At 45.8% G+C, this 21,847-nt stretch overlaps 1 protein-coding gene across 1 annotated transcript in view; it reads left to right on the top strand.

Moving 5' to 3' along the window:
• CCDC47 (coiled-coil domain containing 47) overlaps positions 1-12,611 on the top strand; it is a 30,567-nt gene extending 17,956 nt beyond the window's left edge. Inside the window, exons 7-13 of the mRNA XM_049779652.1 lie at positions 1,753-1,854; positions 2,009-2,119; positions 4,802-4,887; positions 6,464-6,522; positions 7,709-7,818; positions 8,531-8,698; positions 12,184-12,611. Coding sequence (XP_049635609.1) covers positions 1,753-1,854; positions 2,009-2,119; positions 4,802-4,887; positions 6,464-6,522; positions 7,709-7,818; positions 8,531-8,698; positions 12,184-12,264 — 717 coding nt within the window. The 3' untranslated portion in view covers positions 12,265-12,611. The remainder of the gene's footprint in view (positions 1-1,752; positions 1,855-2,008; positions 2,120-4,801; positions 4,888-6,463; positions 6,523-7,708; positions 7,819-8,530; positions 8,699-12,183) is intronic.
• The last annotated feature ends 9,236 nt before the right edge of the window (positions 12,612-21,847 follow it).

The raw sequence follows: 21,847 nt of genomic DNA, 5'->3' as shown, positions 1-21,847 counted from the left end.
GAGGGAGGGAAGGAGGGAGGGAGAGAGAGAGAGAGAGGGAGGGAGGGAGGGAGGGAGAGAGAGAGAGAGAGAGAGAGAGAGAGAGAGAGAGAGAGAGAGAGAGAGAGAGAGAGAGAGAGAGAGAGAGAGAGAGAGACGGCGTTTGCCTTGCAAGCAGCCGATCCAGGACCAAAGGTGGTTGGTTCGGATTCCGGTGTCCCACATGGTCCCCCGTGCCTGCCAGGAGCTATTTCTGAGCAGACAGCCAGGAGTAACCCTGGAAGGAAGGAAGAATTATTCATTTTTCTTGTTTTTTTGGGTCATACCAGGTGGCACTCGGGAGTTGTTCCTGGCTCTGTACTCAGAAATTGCTCCTGGCAGGCTCCAGGGACTTTATGGGATGCTAAGGATCAAATTTTGGTCAGCCGTGTGCAAGACAAATACCCTACCCACTGTGCTATTGTTCCGACCCCAGAAATTAATCTTTACAGTGTTCTCTTAAATCGTTTGCAATATTATCGTAAGACTCAATTTTTTCCTCTGCACTTGTCTTGACAGGTCTTTGCTTTAGTTCCGTACTTTAATATTTCTTTTCATATACAGAAAGATTTTTGACTCAGGTATTTTAGGATATAGTTGCCCTCACATCACTACTACAAAGAGGGCTCTACTTTTCATAGCAGACTCTTTCGACTTAAAACTTTATCTCTCTGACCCTGTTAAAGTATTACGAACTGTTTGCCTACATCTGGGGTGTCCCCTAATGCCAGCAATCAGTGCTTAGAATCTCTAGGTAACAGCTGGTGTCTTATTTCAATTCAGATCTAACACAAGTCATCTAGAGTTAGTGCTAGATCCCACACACCAAAAGGCTCATTCCCACAAGACTGCCTACACTTGAAGAAACAGTTGCTGTTTTCTCCACCAGCCAGAGCATGCCTGAGCAACTATAAATTGAGACTTTGCACTGTTCTTGATGGGCTCCATGATTTGTCACAATACTGTACAAAGCTCAGGAAACGTTTACTGATATAAAGGATACTGATGAGGAACAGCTCATTGGAAGTGGGCATAGAGCTGAGGTACTGTGCCCTTCCAGCAAATTGATTTATTTGCTTAACTTAAAACTGGAATTTGGGATCCTTTTCTCAGGATCCTTCAGGTTCTTGGCAGGATGGCAGTGCCTGTGGTTGTAGACCCTCATTTTTATTTTATTTTATTTTATTCTGTTTTGTTTTGTTTGGGGGCCACATCAGGCAGTGCTCAGGGATTACTCCTGGTTGTGCGCTCAGAAATTGCTCCTGGCAGGCATGGGAGACAAATGGGATGCCGGAGATCGAACCCTGGTCTGACTTGGGTTGGCTGCGTACAAGAAAAACACCTTACCACTGTGCTGTCACTCTGCGCCCCTCCAACTCCCCATATTTCTTGCTGTCAACTGAGAGCCACTCTTAGGTCCTGGGATCACAGACAGATATTTGTGTGGCCTCCCCCATAATACCTTTTGCACTTCAGCACCTCAGCAAGTACAGTCCCCTTTTGAGAACTCACTTGTTTATGGACTGTCAGCTGATAAGGGATTTTCTGCCGTGCAACACATATTGGTGCAACATATTGGTGCAACACAACATATTTCTGGGAGTGGTCACTTGTCATATTCAAGCCGCACCTTCTGGTGGTTAAAGCCGTAGGTAGGAGTCTTGGAAGCAAGCTTAGATATCTGCCTGTCATAGACCTAATAGGTGAGATGTTTGTTGTTGTTATGTTTTGAAGCAAATAAAAGTAACCATGAATGATGAAGACATGGATACCTATGTGTTTGCTGTTGGTACTCGAAAAGCTTTGGTGCGGCTACAGAAAGAGATGCAAGATATGGTATGTTGTTCTAACTTTATCTATGTGCAAAAACCATCTGTTATATCATCAACTTCAACCACTTGGTATGCATACTCTGAAATAGGGGACGGGGGTGGAAAGTGTTGGAGCATAAAAAAGGCAAAGTCTCACTTTCTGTTTCCTTTTTCTCTAGAGCGAGTTTTGCAGTGACAAACCTAAGTCTGGAGCCAAGTATGGACTGCCAGACTCCCTGGCCATCCTGTCGGAGATGGGAGAAGTGACCGAGGGAATGATGGACACAAAGGTAAACGCAACAGATGACTTGTATTTGCAGACTTCCTTGTTTTTAAGGAACTCTTTCTTAAAGTCACACTGTATATGATTTCCATGCGATGCCATTGCACTAGTTGGCAATTTCTTTCCCATATGACATTCAAATATCATCGTAAGCAATAGGTTGACTTGTCAGGAAGACAGTTTGATTAGTCAAGTTCTCTCATAGTCAAGAGCAATTTGTTCCTAAGATTAATGTGCTTCAGGATTTTGGGGAAAGGAATATAATTTTAATCCTTATCACTATGTGATTTAATGGCACCCTCCTCTCCTGTTTTTGTTTTGGGTGTTTTTGTTATTGTTGTTTTTATATTTTGCAATGCTGGGATTAAACTCAGGTCCTCAGATTTGAAGGATAGGCGCTCTACAACTGAGCCAAGTACCTAGACTGTGATTTATTGCTCTTTATTTTCTTTTGGCCATTTAATATGTAATGATTACACACCTTTGTATAAAATAAAGCATAGCAAAGAAGGCTATGAGTTCAGATAGGTTTATAAAGAATCCCTTCCTTCCTTCCTTCCTTCCTTCCTTCCTTCCTTCCTTCCTTCCTTCCTTCCTTCCTTCCTTCCTTCCTTCCTTCCTTCCTTCCTGGGACACACCCAGTTTTGTTCAGGAGTTACTTCTGGGTTGGCACTTGGGAATTACCTCTGGCAGTGCTTCGGGACCATATAGGGTGCTGGTGATATTGAACCCATGTGGCTGTGTGCAAGACCAGTGCATACAAGACCTGCTTACTATCTCTCCAGCCCTGAAAAATGCTGGTTTATTGTACAGTGACTTTTATTGTTTTCTGGGTTTTGTTTTGACTTTGTGTTTTTGTTTTTGCATGGTGATAGACTAGTATTGCAAGGATTGAACTTAAGGCTTCATACATACTAGGTAAGAATACACACCTGTGCTGTATTCCCGGTCCCTGAAGAGTTTTTTGTTTACTTTTTTAACTTTAATAAGTTTAAAAAAGATTTTTTCTTAAAGATATTGTACAAAAATAAGGACATCTGGGGCCAGAGAGATAGCATGTCCTTGCATTCACAAGGACAGTGGTTAGAATCCTGGCATCCATTTGGTCCCCTGAGCCTGCCAGGAGCCATTTCTGAGCATAGAACCAGGAGTTACCCCTGAGCCCTGACGGGTGTGACTCAAAAAACAAAAACAAAACAAAATAAGGACATCTGAAGGGCGGTATCTTTTGGGTATTTTGTGGGGAGTTGGGTCATACCCACTACTACTGCCAGGGTACTTCTAGTGCATTGCTTGGGGTTATTCCTGACAGTGTTCAGAAGATCATGATGTGCCAGAGATTGAACCCAGACCTCCTGCATGCAAAGCATATGCAATAGCCCTTTGAGCTCCCTTCCCAACTCTCAGAAGGTGAATATCTTTCTTTTTTTTTTTTTTTTAATAGGGAGCAGAATGGAGCAGAGTGGGTGGGAAGGTGTTCAGAGCAGAGACACTCAAAAGGTGCAGGCTCTGGGGCTCTCGGGAATGCAGTTTCCACCATTTGTCCAAAAGACTCCACAGCCAACTGGGATGAGCCACTTTCATGACACCCAGTTCTCCAGTTTACCCATCTTAAATTGGTAAATCTCCACTTCTTAGAGATGTAGGATTTTCTGGTGCCTAGAGAACTTGAACTTGGCCTTAGTCAGAGCCTCCATCACATGCTCTTTAACCTGCAGCCGGTATGAGTTGCTGGGCATAATGCTTGTCCAGTGTGAATCCTGGACACCATGAGCATCCTTCATACCTGTTAGAGCCTGAGATGGGGATGGCATGAGAGCAGGTGGGTATGTCCTTCACGAACTGCATACACTGCCATGGAGGCTGCTGTTTGGAGCCATCTCTTACCAGACCCAGAGAGAGAGGAAGCACAGAGTTTAACTGGCTGCACAAAAGGGTGGATACCTGATTTTATTTATTTATTTTGAGCTACATTCAGTAGTGCTGTGGGCTATTTCTGCCTCTGCTCTTAGAGATCATTCCTGGTGGGGACTGGGGACTATATGAGGTACCTAAAGATAGAGCCCAGGTCATGCAAGACAAGCATTCTACCCTCTGTACTATGTCTCCAGCTCCCAAAAAATATCTTAATGAGAAGGGGAATTGCAAACTGGAGAGAAAGTACAGCAGGTAAGGTGCTTATTTTGCATGCAGGTAACTTGAATTCAATCCCAGCACTACACAAAGATCCATGAGCCCCGTTAGTATTCTTTTTTTTTTTTTGGATTTTGGGCCACACCCAGTAACGCTCAGGGGTTACTCCTGCCTTGGGGGACCATATGGGACACCAGGGGATCGAACCGCGGTCCGTCCAAGGATAGCGCAGGCAAGGCAGGCACCTTACCTTTAGCGCCACCGCCCGGCCCCCCCGTTAGTATTCTTTAGTACAATGCCAAGAGTAAGCCCTAAGCCCAGCAAGAATCAGACCAAAATCAAAAAGAAGGAAAAAGGGAAATGCATTGTGCCAGAGAGATAGCACAGGTAAGGATTAAATGCTCTGCATTTAGCTGACCATCACCCTGGACTAGTAGTAATCCCTACCCTAGGCACCACTGGGTAAGACCCAATTCCCACACCCCACATACAACAATAATAGTGAAATGAATCAAGTCCCACTTAAAAATAAACAATCTTTTCTTCTTTGTTTCAGATGGTTCACTTCCTAACACACTATGCTGACAGGATTGAATCTGTTCACTTTTCAGATCAGTTCTCTGGTCCAAAAATTATGCAAGAGTACGTATAAGATAAAATGATGAAATTTGTTTTCCTCACTGGCTTTTGGTGTTGAAGCACCTGCAAGATGCTTTTGCCATTTCCTTGCCAAATGAGTCAGGAAAATTGATGATAGGCAACAAGTTTCCTTTGCTTGCAGCATGCATATGGACATGAGCTTAGAGACCAGAAATTCAATTTCCACTCACTGTTCTCTCAGTGATAGGGATGAGAACCTTATACATTAGCAGGTGCTGAGAAAATGCAACTAATCTTTTTTTTTTTATTTATAGTATAATTTATAGTATATAGTAATACTAGATTTCTGTTTGATTGCATATTAAATGGTCTTTAATCTGTGGATTTTTCTAGCTTCCTGAGTATTGTGCCCTTGATGCCCACAGAATTTCTGACTTTGTAGTACTGTTGCTCAAGTATACATATTAAGGGCTTGAAACTATTGTTTGCATTTATACCCTTGCTAAGGAAAAAGTGCTTATTTAAGTTTAACTTTTAGTGTTGAACTGTACTGACCAAAATTTTTAGTTATTAGCAAACGCTCAGGCCGTGGAGTTGAGTACAATAAAGGTAAATTTGGGCCGGGCGGTGGCGCTAAAGGTAAGGTGCCTGCCTTGCCTGCGCTAGCCTTGGACGGACCGCGGTTCGATCCCCCGGTGTCCCATATGGTCCCCCAAGCCAGGAGCAACTTCTGAGCACATAGCCAGGAGTAACCCCTGAGCGGCACAGGGTGTGGCCCAAAAACCAAAAAAAAAAAAAAAAAAAAAAAAAGGTAAATCTGTATTTAGTTACATGTCAGAATTGCTCAAGTCCTTTCTCCCTCTCAGCAGTCTGTGCTCAACTCAGTTAAGAGGGAGTGGAGGGAGGGGCCGGAGAGATAGCATGGAGGTAAGGCATTTGCCTTTCATGCAGAAGGTCATCAGTTCAAATCCCGGAGTCCCATATGGTCCCCTGTGCCTGCCAGGAGCAATTTCTGAGCATGGAGCCAGGAATAACCCCTGAGCACTGCCGGGTGTGACCCAAAAACCATAAAAAAAAAAAAAAAAAAAACAAAGAAGAGGGAGTGGGGGGAAGGAAAATATCACATATAGCATTGAGTCTTGGGAAAAAAATCGGAAGTAATAAATCCAAGATTATAAAATTATGCTGCAGTAGATTCTGAGCTAGACTCAACGATAACACACTTCATTATAGAAAAAAAGAATCAGAAGCTAAATTTAAATATCCATCAGAATAATCTATAACATTATTTAGAATATGGCCCGTATACTTAAGCATTGGCTCATTTCTAGCTTCTGCAGCCGTGGAATATACTCTTCCTGGAGAGATCAACTCTGAAGGTGTTCAAATAGAGGCTAAAGAGCCCTTGGCAGTGTGTCCATTGGATAGTTGAGTGGACCAGATAACCTGTAAAGACCCTCAGGCTTGGAGACTATATTTGAATTGGAGATTCAATTCAGTGCAGTTCAAACTGCTGATTATTTGTGACTATCTAGGTATTTAAGTGAATTGGCTATTTATGTGCATGGAAAATACCTTCCTTGTGTTCTTTCTGAAAAAGACTTTTCTTTTATGGCAGGGAAGGCCAGCCTTTAAAGCTACCTGAAACTAAGAGAACACTACTGTTTACATTTAATGGTAATTGTCTATTTCTTGTGGGTCCCATTTTCTTTGAGATGGTCTTTTGGGGGTTTGTTTGAGATGGTTTGTTTTGGGATGGCTTTGCTGGAATTGCTAGGAATCACCAGGTTACACTCAGTGGAGCTCAGGAGGTCATCTTATGTGGAGGGTCAAACCTAGGCCCTGTTCATATCAGATCCTGATCTGTCTCCCTGTCCTCATTTTTGTGATCTGATCTTGGGGGAATTATTACTTTATCCTAAATTAGGTGTAAAAAAAAAATACACTAAAACTAACCCCATTATCTTACTAGTTTGGGGTTTTTTTTTCAATAAATATCTCTTTTTCTTGTTTTGTTTTGTTTTGTTCTTGGGTCACACCCGGAAGCACTCAGGGGTTACTCCTGGCTCTACGCTCAGAAATGACTCCTGGCAGGCTTGGGGGACCATATGGGATGCTGGGATTCGAACCACTGTCCTGCATGCAAGGCAAATGCCTTACCTCCATGCTATCTCTCTGGCCCCTCTTTTTTTTTTTTTTTTTCGTTTTTGTTTTTGGGGCCACACCTGTTTGATGCTCAGGGGTTACTCCTGGCTCAGAGCTCAGAAATTGCCCCTGGCTTGGGGGAACCATATGGGATGCTGGGGGATCGAACCATGGTCTTTCCTTGGCTAGCGCTTGCTTACCTTACCTCTAGTGCCACCTCACCGACCCCAGCCCCTCTTTTTCTTAAGTTACTGGGCCATCCCACCTGTGCTGGGGAAGATAGATAATTCTTTTTATTTTTATTTATTTATTTATTTATTTTGGTGATCTTTTTGGACCAAACTTGATGGTACTCAGGGATCAGTCCTCGTGGAGCTCAGGGGACCTTAAAGTCGTGTCATGGATTGAACCTGGACCATGTATGTACACAGAAGTATCTGGCCCCACCATTCTATCTCTCCAGCCCTAAATTTCCTGCTACATTTTATTGCCTAAGAAACAGATATTTAAAAAGAAGATACTAAAACAGATTTGATGAGGGGCCATAGCGATAGCACAGCAGGTAAGGCACTTGGTTGCCAACCCGGGTTTGATCCCTGGGATTCCATTTGGCCCCCAAACACCACCAAGTGTGGCTCCAAAAAAACCCAAAAGATATGACGATGTAGGAGGATTGATGCTGCCATGACTCATTGGGAAAATTATTCGTGTTTTTCAGTTCCTGGCTCAGGAAACACTTACCCAAAGGATATGGAGGCTTTGCTGCCCCTGATGAACATGGTCATCTATTCCATTGATAAAGCCAAAAAGTTCCGGCTCAACAGAGACGTAAGGCCTGCAGCCTTTATTACATGTTATCCTTATCCCTTTTGTTGTTTGTCTTCCTGGAGGTGGAGAAATCTGGGTGAGGGGAGAGTCTTAGCTATCTGTGAGTTCAGTTGATTTATTGACTTGAAAAGGCTAAATGAATACCAGGAGGGATGTGGCTGAGTTGTAGGGCACATCTCTTGCATGTGGGGGACGTGGGTTTAATATCCAGCATATCCCAAAAGAAACGAAAAGGCAGACAGTAGTTTTTTTTTTTTTTTTTGGTTTTAGGGCCACACCTGGTGATGCTCAGGGGCCACTCCTGGCTATGCGCTCAGAAGTCGCTCCTGGCTTGGGGGACCATATGGGACACCGGGGGATCAAACCGCGGTCCGTCCTAGGCTAGCACTGGCAAGGCAGACACCTTACCTCTAGTGCCACCGCCCGGCCCCGGCAGACAGTAGTTTAATGAAAAATATTAAGTATCTTCTGCGGGATACTTATTTTTATTTTTTATTTTTTTGGTTTGGGTCACACCCGGTAGTGCTCAGGGGTTACTCCTGGCTCCACGCTCAGAAATTGCTCCTGGCAGGCTCGGGGACCATGTGGGATGCCGGGATTCGAACCACCGACCTTCTTCACGCAAGGCAAACGCCTTACCTTTATGCTATCTCTCCGGCCCCTGCGGATACATTTTTTTTTTTTAATGAAATACTTTGTTTTTCTGGGACAGGGCAAACAAAAAGCCGATAAGAACCGTGCCCGAGTAGAAGAGAACTTCTTGAAGCTGACCCACGTACAGAGACAGGAAGCTGCACAGTCTCGTCGTGAAGAAAAGAAAAGAGCCGAAAAGGAGCGAATCATGAATGAGGAAGATCCTGAGAAACAGCGCAGGCTGGAGGTAAGAGACACCTTTCTCTTATCCCTGGGATACAACTCAGGGAAGGATGCGCTTATGTGCCCTATCAGTTAACATTGTGTGGGCATGTTAATAAGCTCAGTGTTTTGTCAACCCTTGAGATAGATTGTTAGTTGGCTGAGAATACACACAAAAATTGTCCTTCCAGTTCAAGCCTTGTTAGACCCCAGAGTGCTATCCGATATCCTGTTCCCCCAACACAACCCCATGTTACTCCTGGCAGGTTCTCAGGGCCATATGGGGTGCTGGGATCTAACCCAGGTCAGTCTCATGCAAGGCAAATGTCCTACCCCTGTGCTATCACTCTGGCCCCTGTCTCTCTCTCTCTCTCTTTAAAGACAAACATGAGGTAAAAAGAAATTGGGAAAAAAATGTTGTTTTTTTTTTATTTGTTTTATGGCCACACCTGTTTGTGCTAGGGGACTACTCCCAGCTCTGTATTCAGGAATCTCTTCTAAGAGTTTTTGAGGGACTGTGGAATTGGTGATCTGTCACTGGCTACTTGGGGCTGGGCAGGAGCAGCTGGACACAGGAACAGCAGTGGGGTCCTCTAGGTGAGTGGGCACTGGAGTCAGCGATTGTGACTAGACCACACACTGGGAAAGGAGTTTGGATCTAGCCTATTTATTCACTCAAAGAGCAGGGTTTTTATTTTGGGTGTGGGGAGCCCACACCCAGTGGCAGCGCTCAAGGTTACTCCTGGCTCTGCTCAGAAATTGCTCCTGCCAAGCACGGGAGACCATATGGAATGCCAGGATTTGAACCACCGTTGGTCCTGAGTCGGCCACTTGCAAGGCAAACACCCTACCGCTGTGCTCTCTCTCAGACCCCAAGAGCAGGGTTTTTATACATTTACTTTAGCAAGTAATTCTTTTTTTTTTTTTTTTTTTTGTGGTTTTTGGGTCACACCCGGTAGTGCTCAGGGGTTACTCCTGGCTCCAGGCTCAGAAATTGCTCCTGGCAGGCACGGGGGACCATATGGGACATCGGGATTCGAACTGATGACCTTCTGCATGAACAGCAAACACCTTACCTCCATGCTATCTCTCTGGCCCTTAGCAAGTCAGTCTAAGTTAGCAAGGAAGAAGGGAGTAATCAATAGTTTACCGAGCAGAAAAACATGTGGCTTATCACAGCAGCGTTTGCCTTTTGAGCAGCCGATCCAGAACCAAAGGTGGTTGGTTTGAATCCCAGTGTCCCATATGGTCCCTCGTGCCTGCCAGGAGCTATTTCTGAGCAGACAGCCAGGAGTAACCCCTGAGCACCGCCGGGTGTGGCCCCCCCCAAAAAAAAATGTTCAGTGTAGTAAATGGAAAGGAACCCTCAAAAAAAACCTCAAGTTAGTGAATTCTATTTCTTTTTGTTGTTATTGTTTTTGGTTTTGGGCCAACCCAATAGCGCTCTGGGGTTACTCCTGGCTCTGTGCTCAGAAATCACTCCTGGCAGGCTCGGGGGACCATATAGGATGCCAGGGATTGAATCCAGGTCTGTTCTGGGTAAGGCAGGTGCAAGGCAGATGTCCTACCACTGTGCTATCTCTCTGGCCCGTGAATTCTATTTCTTTTTTTGTTTTTTGGGTCACACCTGGCAGTGCTCAGGGGTTACTCTTGGCTCCACGCTCAGAAATTGCTCCTGGCAGGCTCAGGGGACCATATGGGATGCTGGGATTCGAATCAATGACCTGCATGAAAGGCAAATGCCTTACCTCCATGCTATCTCTCCAGCCCCGTGAATTCTATTTCTGACTTGAATAATTTTACACTAACAGATTATCTTGTACCTTTGCAACACTATTGTAGCTGTTTTCACACATATATAATTTGAAAAGTACAGAGAAACATAAGATGAAATGAAAATTCATAATTTTTTTTTTTGTTTGAGGGCCACACCCGGCGGCGCTCAGGGGTTACTCCCGGCTCTGTGCTCAGAAATTACTCCTGAAAAAAAAATCGCTCCTGGCAGGCTCAGGGGACCATATGGGATGCTGGGAATTGAACCGGGTTCTTTCCAGGTCAGCTGCAAGCAAGGCAAATGCCCTACTGCTGTGCTATCACTCAGCCTCAAGATTTCATCTTTTTTTTTTTTTTTTTTTGCTCAAGGGTTACTCCTGACTCTATGCTCAGAAATCGCTCCTGGCAGGTTCGGGGGGGCGGGGGACCATATGGGATGCCGGGATTTGAACCAATGACCTTCTGCATGAAAGGCAAACGCCCTACCTCCATGCTATCTCTCTGGCCCCCTCCAAAACTTCATCTTAATTCTACTACAAAAGCAGTCTTTCAGCTAATTCCTATCCCGAAAGGTAGTCAACTAATCTCTGTTAATGTTATATTATTTATTTTATTCTCTGGCTACATATTTGTGATGTAGTTCATTTTATATGCTTTTCTATGCAATATTTTTGCCACACTCATTAGTGCTCAAGGGTTTCTTCTGGCTTTGCACTCAAGGATCATTTCAGGTGGTGTTTAGGGAGACCATGTGGAAATGCCAGAAATTGAACCTGGATCAGCAACTTTCAAGCAAACGCCCTACCGGCTGTGCTATTGCTCTGGCCCCTAACATAGATTATTTTATAAGAAGTGGTGGGCAAGGGAAATGTGACTCAGTAATGGATTTGCCTTACCCTTGGTTCAATTTCCTGTATTATCCTAAGTATTAACAGGTCTGACCCAGAATATACTAAGATATATATGTATAAATATATGCCTATATTTATACATAAAATAGATGAATATAAAGAAAGTATTTTGTCCATATTTTTCCATTTTGTTGCCTGAGAAAAGCAGTCTGAGGAGAAAGATTGCCTGCCAGTAGGCTATATGAGTTTTCACTTTCACCAGTTCAAACTCCTTTTTTAATCATATCTCTATGAAAATTATTGTTGTTGTTTTTTTAATGTGGAGCTAGAACACAAACAAATAGCTTGATGTGTGTGCAGCGTGAAGTTCAATTTCTAGTTGGGGCCAGAGCCATGGCGCAGCAGTAGGGTGCTTGCCTTGCACGCTGCTGACATAGGACAGACCGAAGTTCGGTCCCTCAGCGTCCCACATGGTCCTCCAAGCCAGGAGTGATTTCTGAGCACAAAGCCAGAAGTAGTAGTAACCCTTGAGTGTCACCAAGTATGGCCCAAAAAATAATTTGGCATTTTATTTGTTTTCCCTTTTTTTTTTTTTTTTTTTTTTTGGTTTTTGGTTTTTGGTTTTTGGGCCACATCTGACAGTGCTCAGAGCTTACTCCTGGCTCTGCGTTCAGGGGTTGCTCCTCATAACTATAGGGGATGCCAGGGATTGAACCCGAGTTGGCTGCATGCAAGGCAAATACCCTATCTGCCGTATTATAGATCTAGCCCCTTGTTTTGCATTTTCAAAGTTGTTATTAAAGATGAATGTTTCCTCCATATTTACTAACTGAAATATAGTTACATAAATATGTAACCACTTATTTTGGATTCTTTTTCTCTCTAGGAAGCTGCCTTGAGGCGGGAACAAAAGAAATTGGAGAAGAAGCAAATGAAAATGAAGCAAATCAAAGTGAAAGCCATGTAAAGGTCTTCCCAGAGATCTGACTTCTGGAAGCTCTGAACTGACAGGAAACATCAAAAGTACTGATCCATTTCTCTTAAAGTTCAGACACTCCTGATGACTGAGATATTCGTATTTCATCATCTATTCTGCTTTTGGCTTGGAATTGCAAAAAGGTTATAGATAATATTAGACTGTTTAGATGATCTTCCAGATAATCTAGTTGTTTTGATTATTTTATAAGAGAAATGATATTTGAAATCTGTATAGTTTTAAAATATTTTTAAAGTTATACCGTGAATCACCTGTGCTTTTAGTGCTTGGATGTTTGAAGAATAATTACGAAATTTATAGACTGATGCTTCTTTTTTTTTTTTTTTTTTTTTTTTGGTTTTTGGGCCACACCCTGTGACGCTCAGGGGTTACTCCTGGCTATGCGCTCAGAAGTTGCTCCTGGCTTCTTGGGGGACCATATGGGACGCCGGGGGATCGAACCGCGGTCCGTCCTAGGCTAGCGCAGGCAAGGCAGGCACCTTACCTCCAGCGCCACCGCCCGGCCCAGACTGATGCTTCTTATTCAAACTAGACAGTTGAAATGGCTATGAAGACAGACTTCTAAACCACGATTCCACAAGTAACTCTTGGAATTGCACAATAAATATTGCTTGGTGTTTTCATTTTCGTCTATTAAGCTTGTAAAAAAGTAAATTTTAGAACACTAGACGTGGTGTTAAATCTCCAGGGATCTTAGACAGTGAGGTTGAATATGTTTTGTAAGTAGGAGGTGCTGATAACAGTGTTATAGAATATCTATAGTCTTTAGGATACTTACACTTGTACATGGAAAGTTCTAGGGGTAGATAGTATACGGGAACGCAGCTTTCTCCTTACCTGATACCACGAGCTCTTGACAATGTGAATGCTGTAGTGTAAGTGGTTGTACATTTTTCTTGAGTAACAAATGCATGAAAAAATTAACTGCTTCCCCTAGGTCAGGCCAGTGGTCTCTTGAGAAGTCACCAACGTTTTCCTTGGTTGCTGCCACCTATTGGATGTTTGTGGACAAGCTCGATTGTCTGTGTTATGGCTGTGTCTCTTTGCTTTTCCTGCTTTCTGTCTTCCACAGTTGAGGCTGGGTGTACTCTTTCAAAGAAACAGCCGTGACATGCATAAATTTGGAGAGAGAAAAAAAAAGAGCTTTCCCAGATGATTGCGAGTTTTCTTCTCTCTGCCTGTGTTGAGGAAGGAAGGCGCTCTTACGGGAGAGGCCCGTCTCTGCTCAAGCATTTAGCTTGCTCAGATATCTGCATTTTATAAATGCTTCCTACTAAGAAAGCATTTTTTTTTTTTAAGTATGTGCTTGTACCAGGTAATTTTCGCTGGGAGTTGGGAAGGGGCTGGGTTTTTTGGTGGGAGAGGGGTGGGTGGGTATTTTGGTTGTTGCTTTGTGTGCAGGTGTGTTTCAGGGCAATAACAAGTTGCTGTGAAAACAGCAGGTGCTGCACCTTTGTCACTGCATGGAAACTTTTCCCGTGAGTTTTTCTCTTGGTTGACGCAGAAACGTGTAAACTGGGAAATGCAAATGTAATATTTTTTTAACAGTTCGTAAAAAAATTAAGTTATTGAAATAACCAAAATAATAAAATTTGATCACTTTACTGCTATCTAATTCTAGATTGAGCTTTGTTTTAAAAATCTTTCAAAGACATTTTAGAAATCAAAGTTGATATGCCTAGCTCTCTTTGGATTATGACAAGCTTTCTTATAAATCCCACACATTTGGATCATGGCAGCTAATTTTGTAATTTAAGCATATATATTAAATTAATTAACAAAAGTCTCCAGAGTGCCGCCTTTACTTTTCTGGGTTGTTCTATAGTAGTGTTCACTCTGCTCTGTAGAAATCAACACTGAAATGCATTTCTTTTCAAAGAGTTGTAAATTCTTAGTGGTTAACATGCTATCATTTTTAGAATGGGCTATAGTGTTTATTTATTTTTGTTTTTGTTTTGGGGTTACACCTGGCAGTGCTCAGGAGTTACTCCTGGCTCTGCACTCAGAAGACACTCCTGGCAGGCTCGGGAGACCATATGGGATGCCGGGATTCGAACTGGGGTTCATCCTGTGTTGGCTGTGTGCAAGGCAAAATGCCTTACTGTTGTGCTATCGCTCCAGCCTGTGTAGTGTTTATTTTAGGGCCTCACCCAACTCTGTTCAGGGCTTAGTCCTGGCTCTGTTGTCAGGAATCACTTTTAGCGGGGCTCAGGTGACCCATATAGGGTGCCAGGGATTGAACCCAGGACTGCTGTGTGCAAGCCTAACATCCTAATCTGTACTATTGCTCTGACCCCCGCAAAATGGTCTGTGTTTTCAATTCATATGTTATGAATGATTCTTCCCCAAAGTTTCCCTCTGAGTTAGGTGCCGTTTTCATGCAGGGAATGCAAAGAGAATGTTTTTGACTGCCATACATAGGAAAAATATTGAGCTCTCCAATCTTATCTATATTCATCGGGTTCTGAGTGGTGCTGCAACAAGCATTATCTTTTTTCTTTTTTTCTTTTTTTTTGGGGGGGGAGGGCACACCCGGTGGTGCTCAGGGGTTACTCCTGGCTGTCTGCTCAGAAATAGCTCCTGGCAGGTACGGGGGACCATATGGGACACCGGGATTCGAACCAACCACCTTTGGTCCTGGATCGGCTGCTTGCAAGGCAAACACCGCTGTGCTATCTCTCCGGGCCCAATCTTTTTCTTTTTCTTTTTTGGTTTTTATGCCACACCCAGTGCCACTCAGAGGTTACTCTTGGCTATGAGCTCAGAAATCACTCCTGGCTTGGGGAACCATATAGGATGCTAGGGGATCAAACGGTGGTCCGTCCTAGGCTAGTGCCGGCAAGGCAGACATGCCTTACCACTCCGCGCCACCGGTCCGGCCCTGCATTAAACACACACACACACAAATTTTTGGTGCATATGTACTGCCCAGTACAAGTTCCCAAACACACATTATCTGCATCTCCCCTCTTGAGATGTGGACTTTCCTACTTTCGTGTTGGGGTCTCAGCATTTGGAGAAACCTGCACTCTCCTTGAGCATGTTACTCTTAGTCTCTCTTTCTCATCCTCTCCTTCACCTTCGTCAGTAAGTCCAAATAAAATCTTTTTATTTCCAAGCAAGAATTCTTTTTTGGGGCTGGAGAGATAGCACGGCGGTGTTTGCCTTGCAAGCAGCCGATCCAGGACCTAAGGTGGTTGGTTCGAATCCCAGCATCCCATATGGTCCCCACAATGCCTACCAGGAGCTATTTCTCAGCAGATAGCCAGGAATAACCCCTGAGCACAGCCGGATGTGGCCCCCCCAAAAAAAGAATTCTTTTTTGGGGGGTGGGGTGCTCAAGGGTTATTTTTTGGCTCTGTGCTCAGGAATCACTCCTGGTGGGATTGGAGACCACATGGGATGCTGAGGATCAAACCCAGATTGGCCACATGCAAGACAAATACCCTATTCGCTGTGCTATCACTCTGGTCCGAAAAATTCTGTTTTGTTTTTGGTCAACACCTGACGATGCTCAGGGGGTTGTTCCTGGCTATGTGTCAGGAATTACACTCGGTGGTGTGCAGGGGACCATATGAGATGTTAGGGATTAAACCCAGTCGACCTCATGCAAGGCGAATGCCCTATTTACTATACTGTACTTCCAACACTGGAAAATTTTGAGCTTCAGAAATGACAATTATTAAAGCAAAAGATTGCTTTGTGCATGTTACTACCTTCTTGGAGTCTCTTTTGTTCCTCCTTATATAATCAGAATAGATAGTTATTATTTCCATTGCCATGCATACCTTACAAAGTAGGTCAACATCACAAGATAATAATAAAAAAATTGTAAACTATAGCTCTTTAAAAATGTAAACTCTGGGGCCAGAATAATAGCACAATGGATAGGGCTTGTGCCTGCATGCTGTGGATCCTGGTTCAATCTCTGGCATCCCATATGGTCCCCCAAGCCTGCACAGGAGTAATTTCTGAGCGCAGAAACAGGAATACCCCTGAGTGCTGCTGGGTGTGGTCAAAACACAAACAAAAACCAAAGCAAACTTTGGGGCAGGTCTATATTATAGTTATTTTGGTACTTACCTTGTACAGAGCCAATCTTGTTTCAAGCCCCAGCACCACATATAGTTCCCCTGAACTCTGCCAGGATTGATCCTCAAGTACAGAGTCAAGAGTAAGCTCGGAACACTACCTAGTGGGGAAAAATAAGGCTGTAAACAGAATTAGATCCATAAGAGTGACTTAAAAAACCAAAAACTTTTCTCAGTTTCTGAAATTGGCAATAGAGGTTTATTTGCATATGGAAGAAAACCTAAATGCCTTTTTTTAGCATTAACAAATCCAAGTCTGTGATTGTCATAAATCAGCAGTGAAGAATTCTACAGGTAACCCTAATCTATAACCTCTATTGAAAACCCAGATTCTTTGGCTCAGATAGATAGTACAAGGATTAAAGTGCTTGCCTTGCATGTGGACAAACTCCAGTTTTACTCTTCTCACCATAGAGTTTCCTAAGCACTGCTAGGAGCAGCACCCACATCCCTCCAGTGTGGCCCAAAATGCAATAAAAGATAATCCCAGGGCCCGGAGAGATAGCACAGCGGCGTTTGCCTTGCAAGCAGCCGATTCAGGACCAAAGGTGGTTGGTTCGAATCCCGGTGTCCCATATGGTCCCCCGTGCCTGCCAGGAGCTATTTCTGAGCAGACAGCCAGGAGTAACCCCTGAGCACCGCGGGTGTGGCCCAAAAACCAAAAAAGAAAAAAAAAAACTTGGGAAGAAAATGAGGAGGCCTGCCTAAGTAGTATCACCACTCTCAGTAATTCTCAGCTGAGCTAGTTCGGTGCAAGGGTGCATGAAGATGTGCTGCTTGGGCCTACAATGCTCCCAGGCTGCTCCCTGCTTTTTTGGAGGTACCAAGCAGTGATAGGAATAGAGCCTGTTGCTGCTGCATGGAAAGCATGTGCCAGCCCTTTGAGGTGTCTCCATATGTCATATTAGCTATGTCCATATTTTAAGTAGATTTCTTCATCATATGTGTGTTTTTTTTTTTTTGCTTTTTGTTTTTGTTTTGTTTTTGGGCCACACCTGGTGGTGCTCGTTACTCCTGGCTATCTGCTCAGAAATAGCTCCTGGCAGGCACCGGGGACAATATGGGATGCCGGGATTCGAACCAACTACCTTAGGTCCTGGATCAGCTGCTTGCAAGGCAAACACCGCTGTGCTACCTCTCCGGCCCCGTGTGTGTGTTTTTTTAATTTTGGTTTTGGGGCCACACCTGGCAGCACTCAGGAATCATTCCTGACTGGCTCATATGGGATGCTGAGGATTGAACCAGGGTGAATCATGTGCAAGGCTAAAGCCCTACCTGCTGTGCTATTGCTCTGGCCCTGATATTGTTCTTTCCTGTAAACTGGCAAAGATGAATCACAGGTGGACTTAAAACCAGTTTTCTGCTTCAGGAAAGAACCCTAAGTTTATGAACAACAACCTTAGTACACTCCTGACACTTGAAGTCTGTTTCCTGCTAATCAAATTCTTTTTCCATAAGCGTTATCTTCTGTCCCAAAATGACTGTTCAGTTTGTGAAGTGCTTTTTTTGGGGGGGAGGTGTTTGGGGACCACAATCAGCAGTGGTCAGGTCTTATGTATTTTTGGCTCTGCACTAGATTCACTCTTGGCAAGACTTGGGAGACCATATGGGTATCCCCTGTACTAGTTAACTGCCTATTAGACAAGTGCCCTACCTGTTCTAGTCCCTAAATATGTAAATAATTTGACAAATTTTCTACAATATTATATATTTCTTGGGTGGACCACACTCAGCAGCGCTCAGGGGTTACTCCTGGCTCTATGCTCAGAAATCGCTCCTGGCAGGCTCAGGGGACCCTATGGGATGCTGGGATTTGAACCACCATCCTTCTGCATGCAAGGCAAATGCTCTACCTCCATTCTATCTCTCTGGCCCTACAATATTATATATTTCTTAATTTCTCAAAAATTTTCTATTTGGGGGCTGGAGAGATAGTCCAGCGGTAGGGCGTTTGCCTTACACACAGTGATCCAGGATGGACAGTGGTTCAAATCCCAGCAACCCATATGGTCTCCCGAGCCTGCCAGGAGCGATTTCTTAGTGCAGAGCCAGATGTAACTGGAGTCCCAGCCAAAGATCCTAATTTCAGTCAGCAACCTTGCTTTGTGAGTTTTCCAAGTTGTCTGAGATAAGCATCTTACTCTGATACTGACAAAATAGTGATAGTGTTGGTGTGTTAGAAGGATTAGATAAGGTCAAAGTGGTGTGTGTCTGGGGCCAAAGAGATAGTAAAGGGATTAAGATGCTTGCCTTTCATAGGACCCACTCTTGGATCCCCAGCACCACATATATTCCCTGCAGTGTTCCCTGGGCACGGGTGGGTGTGGACCCCTAAAAGCAAAGTTGTATAGGATCAGAGGTAGCCCAAGGGGTTGGAGTGTATGCTCTGCATGTGGGAGGTCAGGGTCAGTTCCTGGCAAGGTAATGGTCCCCTGAGCACCACCAGAAGCGATACTCCCTGAACCTCCAGCTCAAAGCTGGGAGTACCCCTTAAGTATCATTAGGCAAGGTCCCCAAACCAAAAGTAAGCAAACAAAATAGTGTTTGTGTGAAGGAGGGAGCTATAAGATGATGTGGGCTGTATTCAGTTCCTGCACCATTTCCATCAGCTTCTTAGTCCCACATCCAGGATGAGAACAGGCCTGAAACAGTCTCAGAAGGGCCTTGGCTTAATTTGCCTTGTTGATTCTCCAGCCCAGCTTGTCTTGGCTTTGGCAAGCCTCCCTGTCAACGGATTTCTGCAAACAAAACTTCCTGAGTGTGGAAGAGAAAAGACCTGTGGACAAAATGATCCCAGAGGGGAAATGTGATTGTTGTTCCCATCAGTTGAGCTATTTGGGACTGAGCGGGGGTTAAAAAAGAAAAAAAGTTGGGGCCCAAGAGATAGCATGGAAGTAGGCCATTTGCCTCGCATGCAGAAGGACGGTGGTTCGAATCCTGGCATCCCATATGGTCCCCAGAGCCTTCCAGGAGCGTAGAGCCAGGAATACCCCTGAGTGCTGCCGGGTGTGACCCCAAACCCCCCCAAGTTAGAGCCAGAGAGATAGCACTGCAGTAGGGCTTTTGCCTTGCACACAGCCGACCAGGACAGAAGGTGGTTCGAATCCCGGCATCCCAGATGGTCCCCACCATGCCTGCCAGGAGCGATTTCTGAGTGCAGAGCCAGTAGACTCTTGAGTTCTGCCGGTTGTGACCCAAACCCCCCCAAAAAAGTTAGGGTTCTCTTTGTGAGATGCGTTATAAAGACCCTCTGCGCTTTGCTGGTTATGTCCCCAAGCCCCAAAGAAAAAAGCGCGAGACAGGATTCTCCCATTTGGATGCCCAACCGCACGAAATGGAAAAACAATCAAGAAGCCTCCAAGTCGCCAAGTGAGTAGCCAGGGTGGGGTGGGTGACAGCCCTTTTCCCTGGATGTCATTATGGGAACCTGCTTCCCTCCCGCAGGGCAGAGGAGGCCGCACCCAGAAAGCTCCGCTTCCTCGCCACTCTGGGGCAACGGGTCTCTCGAGCTACAGATGGGACACCCTCCTAGTACAGGATTCATCCGCGCGGCAGCGATGTTAGAGCAGCAGCACCATTAGCAGGCCCAGAACTTCGTCCGCAGCTGGCGGGCTGCGGCGGGCCGAGGGGGCGGGGCCTCCTCTCCCTTCGTGGGCGTGGTCTTGGGCGGGGATAAGCCTCGTCTTCCCACGAGGCCGGGGTGGGCGGAGCTTCCTCTTCCCTTGGTTCCGGAGCGGGCGGAGCTTCCCCTTTCCAAGGCCCGGGATTGGGCGGGGCTTTCTCCCTTCAGGGGCGGGGCTAAGATTCCTCTTCCGTCGGGGGCCGGGGTGGGGCGGAGCTTCGTTCCAGGGGCCGGGATTGGCGGAGGGGCGTGGACTGGGGCGGGGCTAAGATTCCTCCTCCCTCTGGGCCGGGTGGGGCGGGGCTTCCTCTTTTCCAAAGCCGGGATTGGGCGGGGCTTTCTCTTTCTAAGGCTCGGGATTGGACGGCGCTTCCTAGCCCCACCCTCTGGGGGCGGGGCTTCCCTCTCCCGCCCGCCCGCCCTCGTGCTTCTACTGCGCATGGCACGTCGCCTGCGTCCCTCCCTCGCAACCGGCCTGGTGGTGGCGCGGCCATCAACGAGGAGGCGGAGTTGAGACGGGATCGCGCGGTACCGCTCGCTCGCAACTTCAGGACCAGGTACCGGGCTGGCGGGGCCGCCTGGTGCGCTGCCGGGAGCGGTCCCCCTCGTCGCCCAGACGCCGAGTCCAGCTCCTCGAGGGCGGGCCTTCACTCGCCCCCTTTCCCCGCCCTGAGGGACCCTGGTCCGGTGTCCGAGCAAGCTTGGACCTGGCCTGGCCTGGGGAACGCTGGGCCGAGTTGCTAGGCCAGCGCCTGTGGCCCCTCCGCTGCGCCCCACCACCACCCCGCCAGTTGCAGGTGGAGGGTCTGGGGCCCGGGACCAGTGTGTTGTGATCATGGAGCAAAGAAGTGTATTGCCAGCATTAGATCCCAGAGCTGACTTCTTCTCCCCTCATGACACTCGGCCCATCTAACTCCCCGAACCTGCCAGGGCTGCGTGCCCGCTGATCAGAGTTGGAAATCGGGGTGTGGGGTAGGGACGTGAGGACGTGGGGTGAAGGAAATGGGAAACAGGGAGCTCCCATCTCTGGACAGCCTTTTGCTGAGAGATCCTGGCTCTCTCTACTTTCCCCTCCTCACCCCCTTTTCTTACCATCTTGCATTTGACAGTTCATCTTTTTACCTGATCCCTTGTTGTTAGAGACACCCGAAACTGTTCCTGGGTTAGGTAGAGTGGGGATGAGGGATACACTATCTCCTGTGCTCACTCACCTATGTCGTGCCAGGGCCATGATGAGCCCTTAAGTGAAATGATGGAGCTCCTGGTTCGATCGGGTCCAACATGCTGTAAACATTCTCCTTAAGAGAGACATCGTGCCCACCAGGGTGTGTTGTAGGCCTGCAAAAAGTTTAGAAAAAGCACTGGAACTCGGTCCCAGCATTGTCGAAGCCAGTTGCTGCCTGCTCGGTTTATTTTAGTTTGTTTGTTTGTTTGTTTGTTTGTTTGGGTTTTGGTTTTTGGGTCACACCCAGCAGCGTTCAGGGGTTACTCCTGGCTCTCTGCTCAGAAATCGCTCCTGGCAGGCTCTGGGGACCATATGGGATGCCGGGATTCGAACTACCGTCCTTCTGCATGCAAGGCAAACGCTCTACCTTCATGCTATCTCTCCGGGCCTGCCTACTCAGTTTAGATCATTCTCTGCATACAGCCTGGACCAATTTTCCTGACTTTTATTATTGGCCCATCAGGTTCCCAGAGCACAGCCAGCCTTTTGTCACTCATCGATACAACTTTGGGCATTTAACTTCCTGAGCCCAGGCCTCTTAATCTGTAAACTGGGGTGTGTGTACGATAACATAGACGTTCCCACCACTTTATCACAGTTTCGCTTCTCATATTC

The sequence above is a fragment of the Suncus etruscus genome, chromosome 1 (assembly GCF_024139225.1).
Source record: "Suncus etruscus isolate mSunEtr1 chromosome 1, mSunEtr1.pri.cur, whole genome shotgun sequence".
In the NCBI taxonomy this organism is placed as follows: Eukaryota; Metazoa; Chordata; class Mammalia; order Eulipotyphla; family Soricidae; genus Suncus; species Suncus etruscus.
Note: the sequence above shows the minus strand (reverse complement) of the source record. Positions and strands in the feature narration are given on the sequence as shown.